Source organism: Ursus maritimus, unplaced genomic scaffold (assembly GCF_017311325.1).
Source record: "Ursus maritimus isolate PB19 unplaced genomic scaffold, ASM1731132v1 scaffold_23, whole genome shotgun sequence".
NCBI lineage: Eukaryota > Metazoa > Chordata > Mammalia > Carnivora > Ursidae > Ursus > Ursus maritimus.
In genome coordinates, this window is record NW_024424786.1 from 35,185,063 (window position 1) to 35,207,139 (window position 22,077).

A 22,077-nucleotide genomic window follows, 5' to 3' on the forward strand; every position below is an offset into this window, starting at 1 on the left:
CCTGAGGCTACCATTTACAAGCTGTGTGTCTTTGGCCAGTTATCTAATCTCTCTGTGCTTTTGTTTCCTCTTCTGTAGGTGGGGTTAATAATACTACCCACTATTACTAGTTTTTTTTTTTAAATTAAACACTCTAACATTTGTGAAGTGGTTAGGCAAGTTCCTGACAAATATAAAATATATATTAGTGTTTCTTAAGTGAAACAAAACAAAACAAAATTACCCTAATGTGGAATAGGTTGTATATGTAAATGTATCTCTCAAAACACTGAGTGAAATACTTCTCCCGGTGGTTGTAGATCTAGCCCCTTTTGATATGATCATGCTAATGAAGAGAAAAATGATGCAATGAAAAGAAGAATGTCAAAAAGAGACGATATATTGTCCTGCAGCACAGTCGTACACAGTCCAGATAACTGTGTGTGCTTTTCCTGTTAAACCTCCTCATCAGATTCCTCGTCTGTGTTGACTCAAGGCGACTCTTCCTAACCAGCTCATTATATGTAAGTGGAAATGCTTAAGTCACAAAGTTAGATAAACCTTTGCCTTAATTTGAGATTCCTGGTATTCAAGAAAAGCAAAAGCATGTTAAAACAGATAAAAAGTATTGGAAGTTGTCTCCATCTCAAAAGGGAACTAACTTAGGCGAGGAAGAAACACTTTGAAGTCAGGTAGGATTTTATTTATCTTAGACTAGATTGTTCGAACTCACCTTTCGTGTTAATCCAGTGTGTTGGCAATGGCACAGATTTCCACCAGTTGGCCAAAGAAAATCCAAGGCGATTCTATTACCCCTAACTCTGTGGACTAAAGTTCATAAACTAGTTTGATCTTGCTATATGGCTTGATGTGTGTTATTTGTTATGAGAGATAATTGGAAGCACGATCATAGATGACCACCTCGGGCTGTCCAGTTCCAGTTCTCAAGAGGTGTCTCATCCACTGGCAGGTGTAATTCCATGTGTACTTGACATTTTCAGACTTGGAAAGGATGCATAGTCCACTGAGGGATTGGGGAGAGATACACTAGAATGGCCTAACTGAGATTCCCACAGTCCTGGCTTGGCAAAAAAGAATGTGATTCCCTCAGAGGATAAGAAGACAAGAGACTTTCATGAGGTATGTTTAAATTTGCTAATGCTGTGGGTTTTGCATATCTTGTTTTACTATGAACAAGCAGTTCTGATTCTCAGGAATATTTATATGTCCATCTTTACAGCACAAGGACATTTCCTTCTTCTATATATTGTACGAAAAGAATATAATTGTTTGTTAAGAGTAACATAACAGTACGGTACCATCTTTACTTCTTTCTATGTCTGAGAATTTTGAACCTTGGGGCACCTGGGTGGCGCAGTCGTTAAGCATCTGCCTTCGGCTCAGGGTGTGATCCCAGAGTCCTGGGATCGAGCCCCACATCAGGCTCCTCTGCTGGGAACCTGCTGCTTCTTCTCCCACTCCCCCAGCTTGTGTTCCCTCTCTCGCTGGCTGTCTCTCTCTCTCTGTCAAATAAATAAATTAAATTAAATCTTTAAAAAAATAAAAATAAAAAATCAAAACAAGAAAGGACATAAACATGTGAAGGAAAATGGGACAATTAGTAGAATCTTGTTTCTGTGGTCTTTAGTGGAAGCTCAGAAATTTATCTGGATTTCTGGTTTTGTTTTTGTTTTGCTTGTTTTCAAGGCAGTCATCTTCTATGTACTATCTGCTTTCAGAGGTTCCCTGGAAAAACTGCATTTTATAACTTTTAATAGGTTAACTCTTCCAATTCTTATCATCTGGGGTTAAGTCTTTGTGTAAGCTTACAACTGTATTGGCTATCAGGAAAACCTGATAGAGCCTCTTCCAGTGAGACTGCCTTATACCCCAGGGCAGTCTTTTTTAGATTTCTTTTTCCAGAATCACCTGTTTTTATTTTTTCATTTTTTTTTAATTGAGTAGAGTTGACACACCATGTTACATTACTTTTAGGTATACGAAATAGTGACTCAACATCTCTATACCTTATGCTATCCTCACCACAAGTATAGCTACCATCTGTCACCACACAAGACTATTACAGCATCATTGACAATATTCCCTGTGCTGCACCTTTTATTCTCATGACTTACTCATTCCATACCAGAAGCCTGACTACAATAGATCCTTCAGGTCAGATTTCCAACAGCCCAGGTAAATGGTCATGCTGGGCAACTCTTAGCACCCAAAGGTCTGTGTTTTTCCATGGAACAGCATTCAATAGCTGAGGATATTCTTTTCCTTTATTAAAAAATCATTCTCTAGTGAGCAGGTTTTATGGGGAAGTAGTGAAAGTGTAGTTTGGTGTCTGCTTATTGCACTGTTTAATGATGATGTTTTTAGAAGCTTTAGGTATTTATTTATTTTTATTTTTTTCTACTATGTTATGTTAGTCATCATACAGTACATCATTAGTTTTTGATGTAGTGTTCCATGATTCATTGTTTGCGTGTAACACCCAGCGCTCATTGTGACATGTGCCCTCCTTAATAATGAACTAATATGATCAATTAGAATGTATATTTACATTATACCTACAGAAATAAAACAGTATACCTAAGTAGTGTGCAATATGAATTTTCATCTATGGCTCTAGGACATAATATGTTCTATTATTTCTCTAAACCAGTGGTTCTCAAAGCCTGGTTCGTGGACCAGCAGCATCAGGATCACCCGGAAACTTGTTGGAAATGTAAATGCTGGGACTCTACCCAAAATCTGTGGAATCCGAAATCTAGGAGTTAGGCTCCACAGTCTGTGTTTTAACAGGCCTGACAGTTAAATCACAGCCTGTGATTCTGATGCAGGCTCAAGTTTGAGAATCCTTTCTCTAGACCGCTGGCTCTCAGTTACAGGTGACTTTGCCTGCAGCACACACTTATCAATATCTGGAGACGTTTTTAGTTGTCATAACTGGGATGGAGGATGCTACTGTCATCAGTGGGTAGAGGCCGGGGGTCCTGCTAAGCATTCTACAAATGCACAGGACACTCCCTACCCCACAACAGAGAACTGTCCAGTGTAAAATCTCCGCTGGGCCAAGGTTGAAAAACACTGACTGGCCAAGAAATTAAACGTCAGTCCACTTCTGTGTGGGTAGGTGGGTGGAACATTTCATCCCCAATTGCATAGCCTAATGCCAGGCTGAGGTGGACCAGAAGGAAACAGTTTCTTAATCCAGGTGATTTGCTGTGGCAAAGGAAGCCTCCCAGTTCACCTATCCCTACCAGGAAGAATACCCTGCCACACTCCCAATCAGATTCTCCCACGAACTTCATAGAATTCAGGCATCCTGAAATAACGGGCTGAGGGCAAGTGGGGCAGTACGTGTCCATACCCTCCCTATCATCTTCTGTCTCTTCTCAGTAAATATCCACTGCCTGGTTGCTCCCGCTTCACTCTCTCCGTAAACTCACCCGTGCTCTCCCCATCATGAACCACTTCATTTCAACGTATGCAGTGAAACACAAAATCTCTTTATTTTGGGGGGTTCAGGTGGGTTTAGGAAAGTGTGGGAGTGAGGAGGGGACAGGCTAACCTATGTCTTTTTCTTATTAATTCTCCCTGCTATATCATGTGACTATGTTTAACCTAACATCTTACATATATTTATATATATTTAATGTACTTCTGGGGCAGCAATCAGAGGAACAGATCATCTCTACAAACCTACTGAGCAGAATACACTTGCTGACCACTAAGGAAACAGCCATAGAAAGGAAGAGGAATAAATCATATTGTCCAGAAAATACTACCCCTCCCTGGAAAATGTGTCAAGGCTCTACTAATCCATGTCCTAGGGATTCCAGGAGAAGCGATTTGGAGCGACATGTAGCTGATCAAGCAAGGTCACAGAGATCCCCGGACTGTGGGGGCTAAGTTATGTGGGGGCCACTGCAGGAATACCTGGGGCTGCCTCAGACTGATAAGTCTAAAGAAGCCCATATGCGATTTGTGTGCAGGGACCGGGGTGGTCTTGTCAACCAATCATGCTGCTTCCCCAGAGCCCCAGTAGTGCTATTCCTTCAGCGGTGGTTACAATTACAGTTTCTTCTTTCCCTCTGTCGGCCCAGGCCCATCCTCTGTCTTGTGTGCAGGGCTGCTTCACAGAGGTACGCAGTGCCACTGGTTCCAGTCACAGGGCATGGGGATGTAATTCAGTTTGTAACACATCTTCTGCATAATTTTGTTATTCTTGTCTGTGTGAGAATACAGGGGGAAGCCGAGTTTGTCTAAAGCCTGGGTCTGGAAATAGATGACGTGAGAGATAAGGCCTTGGTCCCGGTACTCAGGCATGGTCCCCGCCATCCGCATCTCGCCTGTCTGGTCCATCAGGTCCCAGGACACAGGGGTCCCTTCAGGCCCCAGCAGGCAGAAGGTGGGGAAGGTCCGGATGCAGCGCTCGATGAATCTCTGGCTCCTGTCATTGCCACCGAAATGCCAGAATTTATTCACCAAGGGAGCATGGGTGACGTCCAGAGAGGAGAGTTTAAACATCTCTTGGTTGCTATGGAGGGCCAGGAGAAAAGCAAAATCCATGAGTATGGAGCTTTGTGTCTGTTGTTACCTCTATTGTCTCGAGAGACAGAGTTGGCAGGGGAAATAGCGGATGCAAAGTCCCCTAGTATAGGTGAGCTTGCGGTGACAGAAGGACAGAAAAAGGCCACCGTTGTTGGAGTGACTGTGCAGGAAGGGCAGGATTGGTCAAAGAAGTAGGCAGAAGTCTGACATATTCCAGATGAGAAAGGAAATGGTGGAGTATTTTAAGCAGAGAAGGAACATGGTCTGAATTACACCTTTAAAAAAAAAAAAAAAAAGACCCTTGCTGCATTGAAGAAGACTGATTGCAGATGGGCCAGCGTGGAAGCAGGGAGAGAAAGCGGGAGGCTAGGTCAGTGGTGGGAGTTGTGAGTAGTGTGGAATGACTTGTATCAAACTCACATGGTGTTGGGTTTGCCCTCACTGGGTGACAACTTCTTTCCGTCCAGCAGGGAAGGAACCAGTTTCTTCACTTCATTAACCATCATATAGAGAAAGCACTGTGTTTGCTTGACTTGGACGGATTTAGTGGCTGCCACATTTTCTATCACCTCATTCAGGCTGGGCTGTGAACCTAGATGGGATTACAAGGAGAGACAGTGATTTAAGTACCTTCTGCGTAGCAGTGCTCCAGTGGAGTGGGAAGTGTCTGGGATTTACAGAGCACCTAGGCTCAGTGCTGCTGCCGTGTGACTGGAGTCATGTCAGGATTTGTGCAATCTTCCCCATTTCACGTAAGTGAAAACGGGCCCAGAAATTCATTAAGCCATTAGTGGCAAAGCAAGACTGGAACCTAGTTTTCTGGACTTCATGATCATGTACTTTTGATAATGAAAGGAGAGCAGTGTTTTAGAAAAAGAGTAGCCAGTATCCATCGTGCACTTACTATGTTCTCAGTGTAGTAGATTGCTGCCCTAATGGCCTACATTCACCCATGTCTCCTCGTATCCATTCCCTAGAGTAGTCCTTTCCTGCACCGCATCTGACCTTGGCCATATGATTTGCTTTTGCCAGTGGGGAAAGATAAATTTGATGTAGGGGGAAAAACTTAAAAATGCTCGAACACTGGGGCTAGCCCTCGCCTTGTGATCTCGATGATCTTGAAACCAATACCATATGAATAGGCCTAGGCTAGCCTGCCGAGGTCATGTGCTCCTAACATGCCACCACCACAGCAGCCAACACTGACAGCCAGAACCATCATTCAGACACGTGCCTGAGGCCATGCTGCAGCAGTCGACCCTTAGTCCACCCGCCAACGGACTGCAACTGCATGAGTAAACCCAAGTGAGACCAACAGGACTGCCTTGCAGAGCCCAGCCCAAACTGTTGATTCATAGAATTATGAGGTTTGTTACACAGCAAAAGTTAACAGACCCATCCAGGTATCGTAGTAAGAAATTCTTATTCAAGATTTCATTCAATCTTTTCAATGCCCCTGTGTTCTAGAAACTATTACTATCCTCATTTTTGCATATGAAAGTCATGGTCTCAGGTTAAGTCATGTGACTAGAATCACATAGCAAGTAACAGGCAGATGCCATTCTAGGCAGTCTGACTCTGGGGGCATGTCCACAACCATGACAGTTGTCCTCCATGATCTGGGGTGCTTTATGGCACCAGTTGTCATTCTTTTTCCAGGAACGGAAGGCCCTAGGGGAAGCTCTGCTTTGGTACCCAGTCCCTCAAAGGGATCCTGGATATGTCTGCAAAATATGCCACAAATCCTTAGCTATCAAGAAATTATATTATGGTTCCCTATAAAACCCATTCTTTGCAAGATTTGAGGGTATTTTTTCTCCCTTTATGAGTGAGTTAAAAGATTGGGCAGCAGGCTGAGGGTCTGGAGCTTGGGGTGTAGGAGATATGACTCATAGGGAAAATTGTTCAGGACAGAGAAGTGAGTCTGCACACATCCCATTTCTCTTACTTTGGATCTGCAAATGCTGTTCCCAGTTGATGACTTCTGGTGAGCCAAGGAATTCCTGACAGTTCTTGAGGTCGCTGGAGTAGATTTGGTAAGTATTGGTGTAGTGATCGAAATCATCTATCATCTCCTATTGTCATTGGGAAAAGGGGAATAAAACATTCTTTATAGTTCATGATGGCAATACTTTTTTCTAGTTTCCACTATATTGTGAGTTTTTAAAATTAAAGTATGGTTGACACACAACATTACATTAGTTTCAGGTATACAATATCATGATCCAGCAAGTCTATACTTTATGCTATGCTCACAAGTATCACTACTGTCTCTCACTATACATCACTATTACACCACCACTGACTGTATTCCCTATGCTGTACCTTTTATCCGCATGACTTATTCATCCATAACAGGAAGCCCGTACCTCCCTCTCCCCTTCACTCGTTTTGCCCATGCCTCCACCCTCTTCTCCGGGAACCATCTGTTTGTTCTCTGTATTTATGGGTTTGTTTCTGATTTTTGTTTGTTTTTTTGTTTTTTAGATTTCACTTATGAGGGAAATCATATGGTATCTGTCTTTCTCTGTCTGACTTATTTCACTTAGCATTATACCCTCTACGTCCATTCATGTTTCACAAGTGGCAAGATCTCATTCTTTTTATGCCTGAGTAATACTCTACAAACACGAAATCTTTTTTGTGTGTGTGTGATAAAAAGATTGGGTAAAAAAAGATTCTTCTATGGATGGACACTTGGGTTGCTGTCATATCTTGGGTATTATAAATAATGCTGCTACAAATATAGGGGTACATATATCTTTTCAAATTTGTGTTTTCCTTTTCTTTGGGTAAATACCCAGTAGTGCAATTATTGGATCATATGGTATTTCTATTTTTAGTTTTTTGAGGAACGTCCTTACTGTTTTCCACAGTGGCTGTACCAATTTACATTCCCACCAACAGTGCATGAAGGTCCTTTTTCTCCACATCTGTGCCAATGCTTATTATTTCTTACCTTTTTATTGTAGCCATTCTGACAGCTGTAAGGTAATATCTCATTGTGGTTTTGATTTGTGTTTCCCTGATGATGAGTGATGTTGAGCATTTTTTCATGTGTCTGTAGGTCATGTGTATATCTTCTTCAGAAAAGTATCTAATTCAGGTCCTCTGCCCATTTTTAAATTGGATTATTTGTTTTTTGGTGTTGAGTTGTGTAAGTTCTTTATGGATTATGGATATTAAGTCCTTATGGTGAAGAACTGAGAACTTTTCTCTAAGGCCAGGAGGAAGACAAGGATGTCCACTCTTGCCACTTTTTTTCCTAAAGATTTATCTAGTTATTTCAGAGAGAGAGAGCTCATGAGTGGGAGGGGCGGAAGGAGAGGGAAAGAGAATCTCAAAGACTCCACACTGAGCACTGAGCCAGATGCAGGGCTGGATCCCATGACCACAGGATCTCATCCTGAGCTGAAACCAAGAGTCAGACACTTAACCAACTATGCCACCCAGATGCTCCCACTCTTGCCACTTTTATTCAGCACAGTACTAGAAGTCCTAACCACAGCAATCCAACCAGAAAAAGAAATAAATAAAATTCATCCAAATTGTTAAAGAAGTTAAACTGTCACTATCTGCAGATGACGTGATACTACACATAGAAAACCCTAAGACTTCATTCAAAAACTTTTAAAAGTAATAAATAAATTCAGTATAGTTGCAGGATACAAAATTAATACACAGAAATTGGTTGTTTCTATACATTCATAATGAAGTAATAAAAAAATTAAGAAAACAATTCCATTTACAATTGCATCAGCAAGAATAAAATACGTAGGAATAAACTTAACCTACAAACTGAAAGGCCTGTACTCTGAAAACTACAAAACACCGATGAAAGAAATTGAAGATGACACAAACAAAGGGAAAGATATTCCATACTCATGGGGTGGAAGAATTAATATTATCAAAATTTCCATACTACCCAAACTACAGATTCAGTGCAATCCCAATCAAAATACCAACGGCGTTTGGGGGACCTGGGTGGCTCAGATAATTAAGCATCTGTCTTAGGCTCAGGTCATGATCCCGGGGTCCTGGGATCAAGTCCCGTGTCGGGCTCCTTGCTCAGCGGGGAGCCTGCCTCTCTCTCTGTCTCTACCTCTCCTTCTGCTTGTGCTCTCTCTCTCTCTTTCAGATACATAAATAGAATCTTAAAAAAAAAAAATACCAACAGCATTTTTCACAGAGCTAGAACAAATAATACTAAAATTTGTATGGAACTACAAAGACCCTGGATAGCAAAAGCAATCTTGAGAAAGAAAAGTAAAAATGGAGATATCACAATTCCAGATTTCAAGATATATTACAAAGCTATAGTAATCAAAACAGTATGATATTGGCACAAAAATAAATACACAGGTCATGAAACGGAATAGAGAGACAGAAATAAACTCCTGTTTATACAGTCCATTATTCTATGACAGACAAAGCAGGAAAGAATATCCAAAGGAAAAAAGACAGTCTCTTCAATATATGGTGTTGGGGAAACTGGATAGCTACATGGAAAAGAATGAAACTGGACCACTTTCTTACACCATACACAAAATACACTCCAAATGTACTAAGGACCAAAATGTGAGATATACTGTGATATTGTAAAGTACTAAAATATTGGTATTTTTATTGGTGCATTACAATTATTCCTAAATCATTTAAATAATGAGATCAAGAGAGTCAGTATTCAATTTATGATAGACAATTGTATAACAACAGTATTCTCTACCCACATATTGCATTAAAATTTCAAATTAAAGACAATTATTAGAAAGCATTCTTAAATACTTCTCTTATTCTCAATGGGAAGAAGAGGAAAACAAGTATAAGGAAAAGGGTCTGTTGCAAGAATAAATTTTACTACAGTTCAAATACTTGCAGAACACACCATTTATGAATGTGACAGTATTAAATTTGGGTATAGCTAATTCTGGATTAAAATCTCCATCTATTAGTTTGGGGGTGGAGTCTTTTGGGTTTTCCATATAGAGTATCATGTCATCTGCAAAGAGAGACAGTTTGACTTCTTCTTTGCCAATTTGGATACCTTTTATCCCTTTTTGTTGTCTGATTGCTATTGCAAGGACTTCTAGTACTATGTTGAATAATAATGGCGAGAGCGGGCATCCTTGTCGTGTTCCTGATCTTACGGGAAAGGCTTTTGGCTTTTCCCCGTTAAGAATGATATTCACTGTAGGCTTTTCATAGATGGTTTTTATGAAATTGAGGAATGTACCCTCTATCCCTACACTCTGAAGGGTTTTAATCAGGAAAGGATGCTGTATTTTGTCAAATGCTTTCTCTGCATCAATTGAGAGGATCATATGGTTCTTGACTCTTTTCTTGTTGTTACGATCTATCACACTGATCTATTTGCGAATGTTGAACCACCCTTGCATCCCAGGGATGAATCCCACTTGGTTATGATGGATAATCCTTTTAATGTATTGTTGGATCCTATTAGCTAGGATCTTGTTGAGAATTTTGTTGTCCATATTCATAAGGGATATCAGTCTATAATTCTCCTTTTTGACGGGGTCTTTGCCTGGAATGAAACTTAAATTCCAAATGGATGAAAGACCTCGATGTGAGACAGGAATCCATCAAAATCCTAGAGGAGAACAAGGCTGCAACCTCTTTGACATCGGCCACAGCAACTTTTGTCATGACACATCTCCAAAGGCAAGAGAAACAAAAGAAAAAATGAACTTGTGGGACTTCATCAAGATAAAAAGCTTCTGCACAGCCAAGGAATCAGTCAAAAAAACTTAGAGGCAGCCCACAGAATGGGAGAAGATATTTGCAAATGACACTACAGATAAAAGATTAGTATCCAAGATCTACAAAGAACTTCTCAAACTCAATACATAGGAAACAAATAATCAAACCAAAAAAAAGGGCAGAAGATATGAACAGATACTTTTCCAATGAAGACATACAAATGGCTAACAGACACATGAAAAGATGTTCAAAATCATTAGCCATCAGGGAAATTCAAATCAAAACCACATTGAGATACCACCTTACACCAGTTAGAATGGCAAAAATTGACAACGCAGGAAACAATAAATGTTGGAGAGGATGTGGAGAAAGCGGATCCCTCCTACACTGTTGGTGGGAAAGCGAGTTGATACAGCCACTTTGGAAAACAGTGTGGAGGTCCCTTGAAAAGTTAAAAATTGAGCTACCCTATGATCCAGCCATTGCACTACTGGGTATTTACCTCAAAGATACAGATGTAGTGAAGAGAGGGCCATATGCACCCCAATGTTCACAGCAGCATTGTCTGCAATAGCTCAATTGTGGAAGGAGCCGAGATGCCCTTCAACAGATGACTGGATTAAGAAGATGTGGTCCATATATACAGTGGAATATTACTCAGCCATCAAAAAGAATGATTTCTCAACATTTGCAGCAACATGGACGGGACTGGAGGAGATTATGCTAAGCGAAATAAGTCAAGCAGAGAAAGACAATTATCATATGGTTTCACTCATATATGGAACATAAGAAGTAGGAAGATCGGTAGGAGAAGGAAGGGAAGAAGAAAGGGGTGGTAAACAGAAGGGGGAATGAACCATGAGAGACTATGGACTCTGGGAAACAAACTGAGGGCTTCAGAGGGGAGGGGGTGGGGGAATGGGATAGGCTGGTGATGGGTAGTAAGGAGGGCACGTATTGCATGGTGCACTGGGTGTTATACACAAGTAATGAATCATGGAACTTTACATCAAAAACTAGGGATGTACTGTATGGTAACTAACATAATATAATAAAAAAATCATTATAAAAGAAATAAAAATAAAATCTCCATCTATACTTAATGAAGCCAAAGAAGGTGAAAAATTAGAAATGCTTTCTTAAAACGATGCTAGAGTTAGACAAAATGTAGTTCCAAAAAGACAGAAACCACTTATTTAGGAAAATCATCTCAAATTATTAAATAACAGATGAGATTATTATTTTTTAGACTTGCTTTCTATTTTTTATTTTTTTAATTATTATTTAAAAAATTTTTTTTTACTGGGGCTCCTGGGTGGCACAGCGGTTAAGCGCCTGCTTTCGGCTCAGGGCGTGATCCCGGCGTTATGGGATCGAGCCCCACATCAGGCTCCTCCGCTGGGAGCCTGCTTCTTCCTCTCCCACTCCCCCTGCTTTTGTTCCCTCTCTCGCTGGCTGTTTCTATCTCTGTCAAATAAATAAATAAAATCTTTAAAAAAAATTTTTTTTTACTTTAATTCAACTTGGATAACATGTAGTGTATTATTAGTTTCAGAGGTGGAATTTAGTGATTCATCAGATGCATATAGCAAGAAGTGCTCAATACATCAAGCACCCTCCTTAATGCCCATCACTCCGTTACCCCATCACTTCACTCCCTTCCCCTGCAGCTACACTCAGTTTGTTCCCTATTGTTAAGAGTCTCTTGTGGTTTGCTTCCTCTGTTTTTATCTTTTTTTCCCTTCCCCCTCCCATAGGGAAACTATGTTCATTGTTTTATTTTTAAATTCCACACATGAGTGAAATCTTATGGTATTTGTCTTTCTCTGACTTATTTCGCTTAGTGTAATATTCTCTAGTTCCATCCATGTCATTGCAAATGGTAAGATTTCATTCTTTTTGATGACTGAGAAATATTCCATTGTATATACATATATACGACATCTTCTTTATCCATTCACCTGTCCATGGATATCTGGGGTCTTTGCATAGATTCGGAGTGGCAGGGTAGCTCTATTTGTAACTTTTTGAGGAAACTCCATACTGTTTTCCAGAGCAGCTGCACCAGTTTGCATTCCCTCCAAAAGTATAAGAGGGTTCCTGTGGGAATTCACAGTGCCTGGATAGACAAAATCTGACTTTTATATGCCTCCCTGGATGACACTAATTGAGAAGCAAAGGAAGGAGGAGTGCCTAGAATGCTGGGCCTCCTTGGAAGTTTCTTGACTGAAATGGCCAGATTCTTACTGTGGCTCAAGGTTCTCATCTAGAGAGTAAATGCTTAATTTTTGAAGAAAAACAGGCACCTGTGGTAGTCACATACTTCACGGACTTCTTGCCTCCTCACCCTTATCACATGCTGCCCCATATATTATTATCCTGACCATTGTTATTATATTAAATTATCCTGACACTTTCCTCCTTGCTTTGCTTGCTCCTGATGTATTGCTAAGACCCCAATAAAAGTGGAGACAAAGCTTGGCTCAGGACCTTTCACCACTACAGTGTTTGGTCCCCAGGCCTCTCCTTTCTCCCACTAAGGTGTCTGGAATCATCTTTTCATTTGCCTCTCGGAGTTTGCCCGCCAAACCCGACAGGTTCCCCTTTCTCCACATCCTCACCAACACTTTTTGTTTCCTTCATTATTAATTTTAGCCATTCTGACTGGTGTGAGGTGGTGTCTCATTGTGGTTTTGATTTGTATTGATGCCAAGTGATATTGAGTGATATTGAGATATTTCATGTGTCTGTTGGCCATTTGTATGTCTTCTGGGGAGAAATGTCTGTTCATGTCTTCTGCCCATTTCTTGATTGGATTTTTTTGTTTTTTAGGTGTTGAGTTGGTAAGTTCTTTATAGAGTTTGGATACTAGCCCATTATCAGACATGTCATTTGTGAATATCTTCTCCCATTCTGTAGGTTGCCTTTTAGTTTTGTTGTTTGTTTCCTTTGCTGTGTAAAAGCTTTCTATCCTGGAAGAAGTTCCAATAGTGCATTTGTGCTTTTGTTTCTCTTGCCTTTGGAGACGTGTCTAGCAAGAAGTTGCTGGACAAAGAGGTTGCTGCCTGTGTTCTCCTCTAGGATTTTGATGGATTCCTGTCTCAAATTTAGGTCTTTCATCCATTTTAAGTTTATTTTTGTGTATGGTGTAAGAAATTGGTCCAGTTTCATTCTTCTCCATATGACTAATTTTCCCAACACCATTTTTTTGAAGAGACTATATGTTTTCCAATGGATAGTCTTTCCTGCTTTGCTGAAGATTAGTTGACCACAGAGGTGAGGATTAATTTCTGGGTTTTCTATTCTGTTCCATTGATCTATGTGTCTGTTTTTGTGCCAGTACCAGTCTGTCTTGATGGTTACAGCTTTGTAATATAGCTTGAAGTCCGGAATTGGGATGCCTCCAGTTTTCGTTTTCTTTTTTAACATTCCTCTGGCTATTCAGGGTCTTTTCTGGTTCCATACACATTTTAGGATTGTTTGTTTCAGGGGTCTTGTTTTTTTAAACATTCTGATACTCTCTGTCTTTTGATCGCAGCATTTAGTCCATTTACATTCAGAGTAATTATTGAAAGATATGAATTTAGTGCCATTGTATTACCTGTAAAGTCAACATTTCTGTAGATTGTCTCTGTTCCTTTCTAGTCTTTGTTACTTTTGGTGTCTCTTTGCGCTCAGAGGGTTCCTTTAAATATTCCTTTCAGGGCTAGTTTAGTGTTCATGAATTCCTTTAGTTTTTGTTTGTCTTGGAAACTCTATCTCTCCTTCTATTCTGAATGACAGCCTTGCTGGATAAAGTATTCTTGGCTGCATATTTTTCCCATTTAGCACATTGGATTTATCATGCCAGTCCTTTCTGGCTTGCCAGGTGTCTGTGGACAGGTCTCCTGCCAGCCTTATATATCTACCCTTGTAGGTTAAGGACCTCTTGTCCCCAACTGCTTTCAGGACTTTCTCTTTATTTTTGTGATTTGCAAGTTTTGCTATAGTATGTTGAGGTGTTGGCCTATTTTTGTTGATTTGGAGAGGAGTTCTCTGTGCCTCTTGGACTTCGATGCCTGTTTCCTTTCCCAGATTAGGAAAGTTCTTAGCTATAATTTTTTCAAATTAACCTTCTACCCCTTTTCCCCACTCTTCTTCTTCTGGGACTCCTATAATACAGATATTTTGTTCTATGAAATTGTTGAGTTCCCTAAGTCTACCTTCATTATCTAATAGTTTTCTTTCCCTCTTCTTTTCAGCTTCCTTATTTTCCATTATTTCTTCTTCTGTATCACTGATTCTCTCTTCTGCTTCATTCATACTTGTTTTTATGGCCTCCACTTGGGTCTGTATCTCAGTAATAGCAGTTTTAATTTTGGCCTGACTAGATTTTAGTTCTTTTATCTCTACAGAAGGGATTCTCTAGTGTCTTCTATGCTTTTTTTCAAGCCTAGGTAGTATCTTTATAATCATTGTTTTAAATTCTAGTTCAGACATCTTACTTATATCTGTATTGATTAAATCCCTGGCTGTGAGTACTACCTCTTATTCTTTGTTTTGGGGTGAATTTTTCTGTCTTATCATTTTGTCCAGAAAAGAAAAAAAGAAAGAAACAACAACAAGGAAAAGAACCCCTAGATCCTGGGTGTGTTTTGGTCTGCTTGTTAAAAAGAACTATATATCCCAAAATAAGGAAGGAAGGGAAGAAAGAGAGAGATACACATACATATACATATATATAAAATATAATACAATGAAATATATATAATGTATATATATATAAAAACAGTGAAATATGAATAATGTGTATATACATATATACATTAAATATATGTATATATATAAAATACAATACAATGAAAGGAAACAAAAAATGAAAAATAGATATAAAATATATAAAAATAAAAAATTGAAAAACTAAGAAAATAACTGAAAAAATAATACTAAAAGACTTAAAGAATAAAAATACAAAGAATGCTATATACTGTTTTCCCCAAGGGCTGAAGCTTTGCAGCCTCTGTGATCAGTAAACTTGGTGTGAGGAGTTGTTCGTGCTGGTTTTCTGGGGGAGGCACCAGTTGTGCTGATTCTCAGATGGACTTGTCCTAGTGGAAATGCACCTCCAAGCGCACAGGGGCAGGGCTCCGTGTAAGCGACTCCAACTCCACTAGGTGGCGCTGTTTTACTCCCTGAAGACTTTCAGCCCTGAGGGGGGTTGATGAAAATGGCCCTGCCCGGCTCTCTAGCCCTGGAGCTGAAAATTCTCGGCCCCCCCTCTTCATTGAGCCCTCAGAGAAAAGCAATCAATCACTTTTGTCTACTTGGTTTTCATCAGAACTCTGTGTTCACCCTACATGTGTCCAAGCATTTTCATCTCACAAACACAACTGAGTCTCCAAACTCCACAATTTTAGGACTCCCGTGGTGGGGACCTGCGCTGTTCCTCCCACGGAGGGTCTCAGTATGCTTCTGCCTTTTGCTGGACCTGTTCCCAAGAAAGCTGTCACACGACCGCGCAGCTGTCTGCAGTTTACAGCAACATAGAGCACAAAGCCAGCACCTCCAATCACTGTTCTCAGCTGTCTTCTCAGCTGTCTTCCCCGTTCCTACACCTGGAAACTCTGCCTGCCACACTTGGGCACCACCCTTCCTTCTTGCCACCCTGGGGATCCTGAGACCACTCTGTCACACCTGGGATTCTGCCCTGATTCACCACCTGAGCTGCTTCGCCACCAGAGCACCGTTAAGCCAGGCACATCCCCCACTGTAGCCGACTGCTCAAAGTTCCAGTTCTGCATTTCACTGCTTAGAATACTTCGCAGTAGCCTCCTGAAGCCGGCTGCCTCCCTGCCTCCGTATCCTCAGTTATATCACCCCAGATTCAAGTCTCTGTACCTCTTACCTTCCAAACGGTGGTCGCTTTTCTATGTGTAGACTTGCATTTGTTTTTTCAGATCTCTGATTGTTTCTTGGGTGTTTAGAATGATTTGATAACTATCTACTTGTATTCGAGGGACGAGACAAACTTAGGGTCTCCCTAACTCCTTCCAATAACAGATGAGATTATTGGGAGGAAGGAGGCACAGAAAGTATTACCACAGCTCAGTGCAGAATAAGAAAGCTTCTTAAAAAATAATCGGAAAATGTTGCCCCAAAACACACTGACAAGTCAGCAAGGATACCCGCTAATACATTTTGTTCCTTAAGATCACATTTAACATAAAAGATCAAATAATTTTATTTCAGTTCAGTTTTTATTACTAATACAGATTTCTTTATATATTATTTAATTTAGTGGTTTTCAAATAATCTCATTTCTATGAAAGATACAATATTTGTATTTTTATAAATTTATAATTTTACTGGGTGTTTAAAAATAAGCTTAGGAATTTTTGTCTGAAATGTATTAACTGTTTAGTTTCTCTAGTTTTTAAGTGTTTCCCCAAAATGTGGGCACCTGGGTGGTGCAGTTGGTTAAGTGTCCAACTCTTGGTTTTGGCTCAGGTCATGATCTCAGGCTTGTGAGAGCTAGCCCTGCATCAGGCTCCACGCTCTGCTTGAGATTCTCTCCTTCTCCCTCGGCTCCTCACCCCACTTATGCTTTCTCTCTCTCTAAAACAAAAATAAATAAATCTTTAAATATTTCCCCAAAATGCATATGGAAATTGTAGTTTTATAAGTTTACTTTTTTATAATCGTTCTAACGCATAGTGCTGTCTCACACCTTCCTGTCTTGGCCCTTGGTTTCTTCTCTGGTTCAAATGGCCTCTTTTTCTTGTCAGCCTACCACTATCTACAAAATTTGCACAAAATCCAGTGCAGATGAAACCTCTCATTAGGAAGCGTCTCTGACCTTATCCTGTAACTTCCATCTCCAACCTTCATCATTGAATCAGCTTTTACCTGGGCTATTTCTTGTTGTATATCTTCTGTTCTTGCACACTTCACACTCTGTTGTTTTATTTGCTTATCGATTTTTATTTCCAGACTATGAGCTCCCTGAGGACAGGACTTGCTCACCATCACACAATTCATTTCTGTATCCCCTGGGGCTGCCACACTGCCAGGTGCATGGCAGACACACAGTAAAAATGAACACAGAGGCATATTCATTCCACATGTGGCACCTTACCTCCTTCTGAGGGCGGATAACCACTGTTGTAAAATCAGGCCACTTGTCCACCAGGGCCTTCAGCTTGAATGGATTTCCCTGGTTCATGTGGAAGACAGTCCCATACACCTGCAGCATTCCAAGTAAGGGAGAGAGGGTTGGCTCGTTAGGAAGAGATGGTAAAGTGCCTTGTTTGATCAGGACAAGGATGATTTCTATGAAATCATGGAATTTTATGTTGGAATAAGGCCAAGTAGGGCATCTAGGTCAAACAATCTCCATGTACTACATTTTTGCCTCTCTAATGAGGAGAGCTTTTTCTTCCCCATCCAATCTGAATCACACATGCATACAGGAAAATGTTTGGACAGATAAAATATGATGATTTTAAGAATACCACTCTTCATTTTAGGATTTAAAATGATCTCTTCCAAGACTCTCCTATTCATACACATAGAGATACACAAGTTTGCAAACATAAAATAATCTGATGCCTCGTGTTTCCCCCACTGAATGCACTGTGGTCATATTTATCTCTTCATAAACAGAAAATTTTTCAATTATTTTATAATGGCTGCATAGGATTCCACTGTATGGATGATCACAGTTCAATTTATTTGCCTATTGGTGGCAATTTTAGCCATTTCCATCTTTTCACTTTGACAAATCATTCTTCATAGAACATGCTTGCACAGAAATCTTTGCACGGGCACCTATTTTCTTAGAATATCCAGAAGAGTAGTGCTGGCTCAAAGATTATGCACGTGTTTAAAACTCCTTAACATAAATGACCACATTATTCTCTGGAAAGATTCAATGAGCTTCCACTAACAAGCAGAGCCTATAGCAAAGTGCTCAAGAGAATGGGCTGCGCAGTCCCGTGGCTTGGGGTCCAGTCTTGGATCCCCACCCTCATCGTGTTATATGGGCTGTTGAGAGAGAGGGAGGAGGAGGAGAGAATGAATGAGATCGAGGCTGTGAACATTTGCATTTTTGTGGTTTGGGGACTGGGGAATGCAGCAGTGGATACCAGCGTGGGCCTCATGGCAACTGTTAATATGAAGACTCTGCAGATACCAGCATGGAAACATGCCAATGGCCCAAGGTCAAAAAGATGGTATATACTTTAATAATTTCCACCACGATGGATGATGACCAAGGACCATGCCAATATCTTTCCCCCCTGCTCTCCAGCCCACATAAACTATTGATGTTACGCCAGGGAGAAAGAGAAGGGAAAAAAACTCAGTTGAGGGGCGCCTGGGTGGCTCAGTTGGTTAAGTACCCCACTCTTCGTTTTGGCTCAGGTCATGATCTTAGGGTCATGGGATCAAGCCCTCATCAGGCTCCGCACTCAGTGGGGAGTCTGCTTCTCTCTCTCTCTCTCCCTCTCCTTCTGTTCCTGCCCCTGCTTGTGCATGCTCCCTCCCTCTCTCTCTCTTTCTAGCTCTCAAATAAATAAATAAATAACTCTTAAAAAAAATCTCAGTTGACTGAGTTTATCTAAATTTATTTTGCTTTCAACCATAAGTGGAGTCTTGATAAAGAAATTCAGTATAGTTTGGCAAAATATAGACATTATCTTTTAACACATTTGCTTTTGGGGCCTGTAAAGTGGATTTGCACTACAATATTATCCATGATGGGATCTGAAAACATGTGGAACTGTTACTCTGTTATTCCCATGGCCTAAATAATTAAAAATGTTTTTTTCTTTTTTCCTGCTGAACTCAGAACGTACCAGGCAGCTCCTCTAAGGTGACTCGGCTGGAGCTGACACAAGCACTACCGTGTGTTTAATATCTAACACTGAGAAGAATGGCTGGACTTCTTCTCAACTGAGATGCAAGTAAGTTTTGAGTTTTAGGTCATACATCCATTAAAAGGACCTGGCATACAAATATTCTAGATTTCAATTAGGAGGAAACGTGTATCTTTAATATGCAATGGAAGGAGAATGCTAATCCTGAATGGAAATTAAGGCACAAAGAGAGCCACCTTATCCTACCACAGAGATGTTCCAAGAAAGGACACTTGGGATACACCAAGAGTTTTCTCAAAATATTTGGGGTCTAATTAACAGAAGGGGTAAAGAGAAATTTAAATGACAACATTCTGCACTAAAGCATGAAGAAAAACTTGTGACCTGAAGAATTTATAAAATAGCTACTCACCATAAACATATCTTAGGCAACTGTTCGTAGAGTGTCTAACTAATGCAACCTCCTCCCCCAAAATTGACTGTCTCTCTGCAAGATTGCCTGGATCTTAAGGATAACCAAGGGAAAAGAGTTAAAGATTAAGTAATAGAGATTAATGTTAGTGGGAGTCTACCAAAGTGGGTGACTTTAGTTTTGGATCACAGTTGGCCCTTGAACAACATGGGGGGCTGGGGGTACTGATTCCCCGCACAGTGGAAAATCTGCATATAACTTTTGATTCCCCCAAAACTTAACTATGAATAACCTACAATTGGCCAGAAGCCCTACTGATGATATGAACAGTCGATTAAGACGTATTTTATATGTTACATATTGTATTGTTACAGTAAAATAAGTTAGAAGAAAATGTTATTAATAAAATTTCAAGGAAGAGAAAATACATTTGCTGTAGTGTACTGTATTTATTGAAAAAAATCCACATATAAGTGAACTCAAATAATTCAGACCCATGTTGTTCAAGGATTAGCTGTGGCTCGAAGTTATTTTTTTCGTAGTAATTAGAGAATAGGGCAACGTTTCATTAGTCTGTTTCTAATAATTAAAAACTATGCCAGGTGATCTCCAAATAAAATAATGCTAATATTTTACTCCTTAATACTGAAAGAAGGGAGTAACAGACCTGTGAGGGAGTGAGGGAGACAAATGCATTTATCTTATCTCAAATGTATGCATCTTATAGGAGTGTCTATAAAACAGTAAAAATCCAATTTCTATGTCTACAGAAATTTCTTTTTTCAGGGAAAACAATTGTCATCTAAACACACATACACAATACACAAAGACACATGGTTGTATTTTGGTTCCACTGGTACATGCACCCTGTCCCTTTGGTGCTAAAGAGAAACACAAGCAAGTACCCGAGCATGTCATTAGAGGTACTCTTGCACAGTTCTGGATGTAGGTATTTATATGTACATCTTATTTAATCCTGAGATTTCTGAGCAGTTGTACTAGGTTAAGGGAGATACTGGGAGTCAGTCACAAAATAGCCTGGTGTGCAGTCAGTTCAGAGAAATTGGGAAATTTAAGTCAAAATAGGAATTGACCTCTTTTGACTTTCAGAGGTCTTGATGGTTAACCTCTCACCTGGGAAGTGTTCTTTTCAGGAGAATAATTTAAACATTAACTGTAGTCCCAGTGAACCTTGGAGGAAAACTCTGGACAAAATTCCAGTGTTATTACAAAATGTTTTCCTTTTTTTTTTTTCCTTGGAAAGGAGTAAGGGAACCATTTTGTAATCACAGAGCACAAAGCAAAAGGCAGTTAGGTTCCAAGCATACCTATGTTCATAACATAGCATTGAACTTACTGTTTATGTGATATTAGGTAAATCACCTAACTGAGCTCTGTCTTCTCATCAGTGACACAGACATAATAGCAAATATGTTGTAGAAAGGTAGTGCAAGCTCAGTAAGAGAAAACACCACTAGCACCTGGCACAGACCAGATGTTCAATAAATGTTAATCTCTTTTCTTGTTTCACAGAAAATTTCTATTCCTTACTCCCCCCAGAATTTTTCACTGTCACCTTTAAGGATTCAGGAAGGCTCTTCCTCAGGGATTTCTCCAGTGTCTGCAGCATCTGGACACCTTGTAATGGGAACATTGTGGAAGATACTTTAGCCTAGAGGGAGAACCAAGAAACAGCCAGCAATGAGAAGAAGCTGGAGGCGATTCAGAAAAATGAGTAGTAAGTTGTCTTCCAATGGCCAGGTCCCCCTTCAGTGTCTCTTTATCTTCACTAAAGTTTTCACCAACTCCAAGGAAGGATGATACTGGTAGAAAGGAAGGGAGGTGCTTTCTGCATGTTTTTAGTTCACTTTCTTACACTTCAGTGTAGTCCAGCTATCAGTTTCACTTTAGATTAGCAAGCACATTTTTAAGTATATATAACATCTTTTGAAATTCATTTGCCATTAGTGATTCTCCTGACTCCACCAGTAAAAAGTTGTGTAACACTGGGGAAGTTACTTACTCTTTCCGGGCCTTGGTTTCCTCTGTTAACCTCAAAAATAAAACTGCCAGTTATTTTACCATCAAAAATGGCTACTTGGGAATAGCAAGGAATTGCAATCAAGGATAAGAAAGCTATGGAAAATTGTAGGCAAGTCTGGAGAACAAAGGGCAGAAACNCTCTTTCATAGAAGGATGAGAGAAGTTGGGAAGGCTGTTCTAAACAAAAGGCCCATTGGAGGAAAGGAAGGGTTTCAAGGATAGAGGCTTTTTATTGGCTGAGTTGTGACCACTTCTCATTGGCTGGGCTGTTGCTGAGGGGAGGGCTGTTGCTTTCTTCCAGCTCCCTGGTAAGGTAGGAGCTAGAGTAAGATGGACTTAGAGGGAGGTCACTTTCTGTTGGGTCTGTACTGTGTGCAAGGAAGAGTGGTATGGCCACAGCTCCCTCTGATGGCTTCCTGAGTCCATTCTAAAGGGTTCCTCTTATTGATTTTCACAACTTCAAAAGGAGATGGGGGAGGGGCACGTGGATGGCTTAGTCGGTTAAGT

At 40.2% G+C, this 22,077-nt stretch overlaps 1 protein-coding gene and 1 long non-coding RNA gene across 2 annotated transcripts in view; one reads left to right on the top strand and one right to left on the bottom strand.

Annotated features, from left to right (window-relative positions):
- Positions 1-402: 402 nt before the first annotated feature.
- LOC103666141 overlaps positions 403-22,077 on the top strand; it is a 76,444-nt gene continuing 54,769 nt past the window's right edge. The window contains exons 1-4 of the long non-coding RNA XR_569447.2: positions 403-503; positions 981-1,119; positions 19,088-19,202; positions 21,061-21,265. This is a non-coding gene — a long non-coding RNA (uncharacterized LOC103666141). The remainder of the gene's footprint in view (positions 504-980; positions 1,120-19,087; positions 19,203-21,060; positions 21,266-22,077) is intronic.
- On the bottom strand, positions 3,944-21,199 carry LOC103666140 (glycine N-acyltransferase). Its single transcript, XM_008694169.2, has 5 exons — positions 21,104-21,199; positions 17,375-17,482; positions 6,491-6,617; positions 4,963-5,134; positions 3,944-4,528 (listed from the first exon to the last, which is right to left on the bottom strand). Exons 1-5 carry the CDS (start codon positions 21,179-21,181, stop codon positions 4,126-4,128), a joined length of 888 nt encoding a protein of 295 aa, XP_008692391.1. The 5' UTR covers positions 21,182-21,199; the 3' UTR covers positions 3,944-4,125.

Excerpts from the sequence above, each read along its gene's own strand:
- LOC103666140 (XM_008694169.2), bottom strand. The coding sequence starts at position 21,181 with ATGTTCCCATTACAAGGTGTCCAGATGCTGCAGACACTGGAGAAATCC. Across the intron at positions 6,618-17,374 it reads TTATCCGCCCTCAGAAGGAG|GAGATGATAGATGATTTCGA; the intron begins GTAAGGTGCCAC and ends CAATGACAATAG. Across the intron at positions 4,529-4,962 it reads GAGGGCAAACCCAACACCAT|CAACCAAGAGATGTTTAAAC; the intron begins GTGAGTTTGATA and ends GGCCCTCCATAG.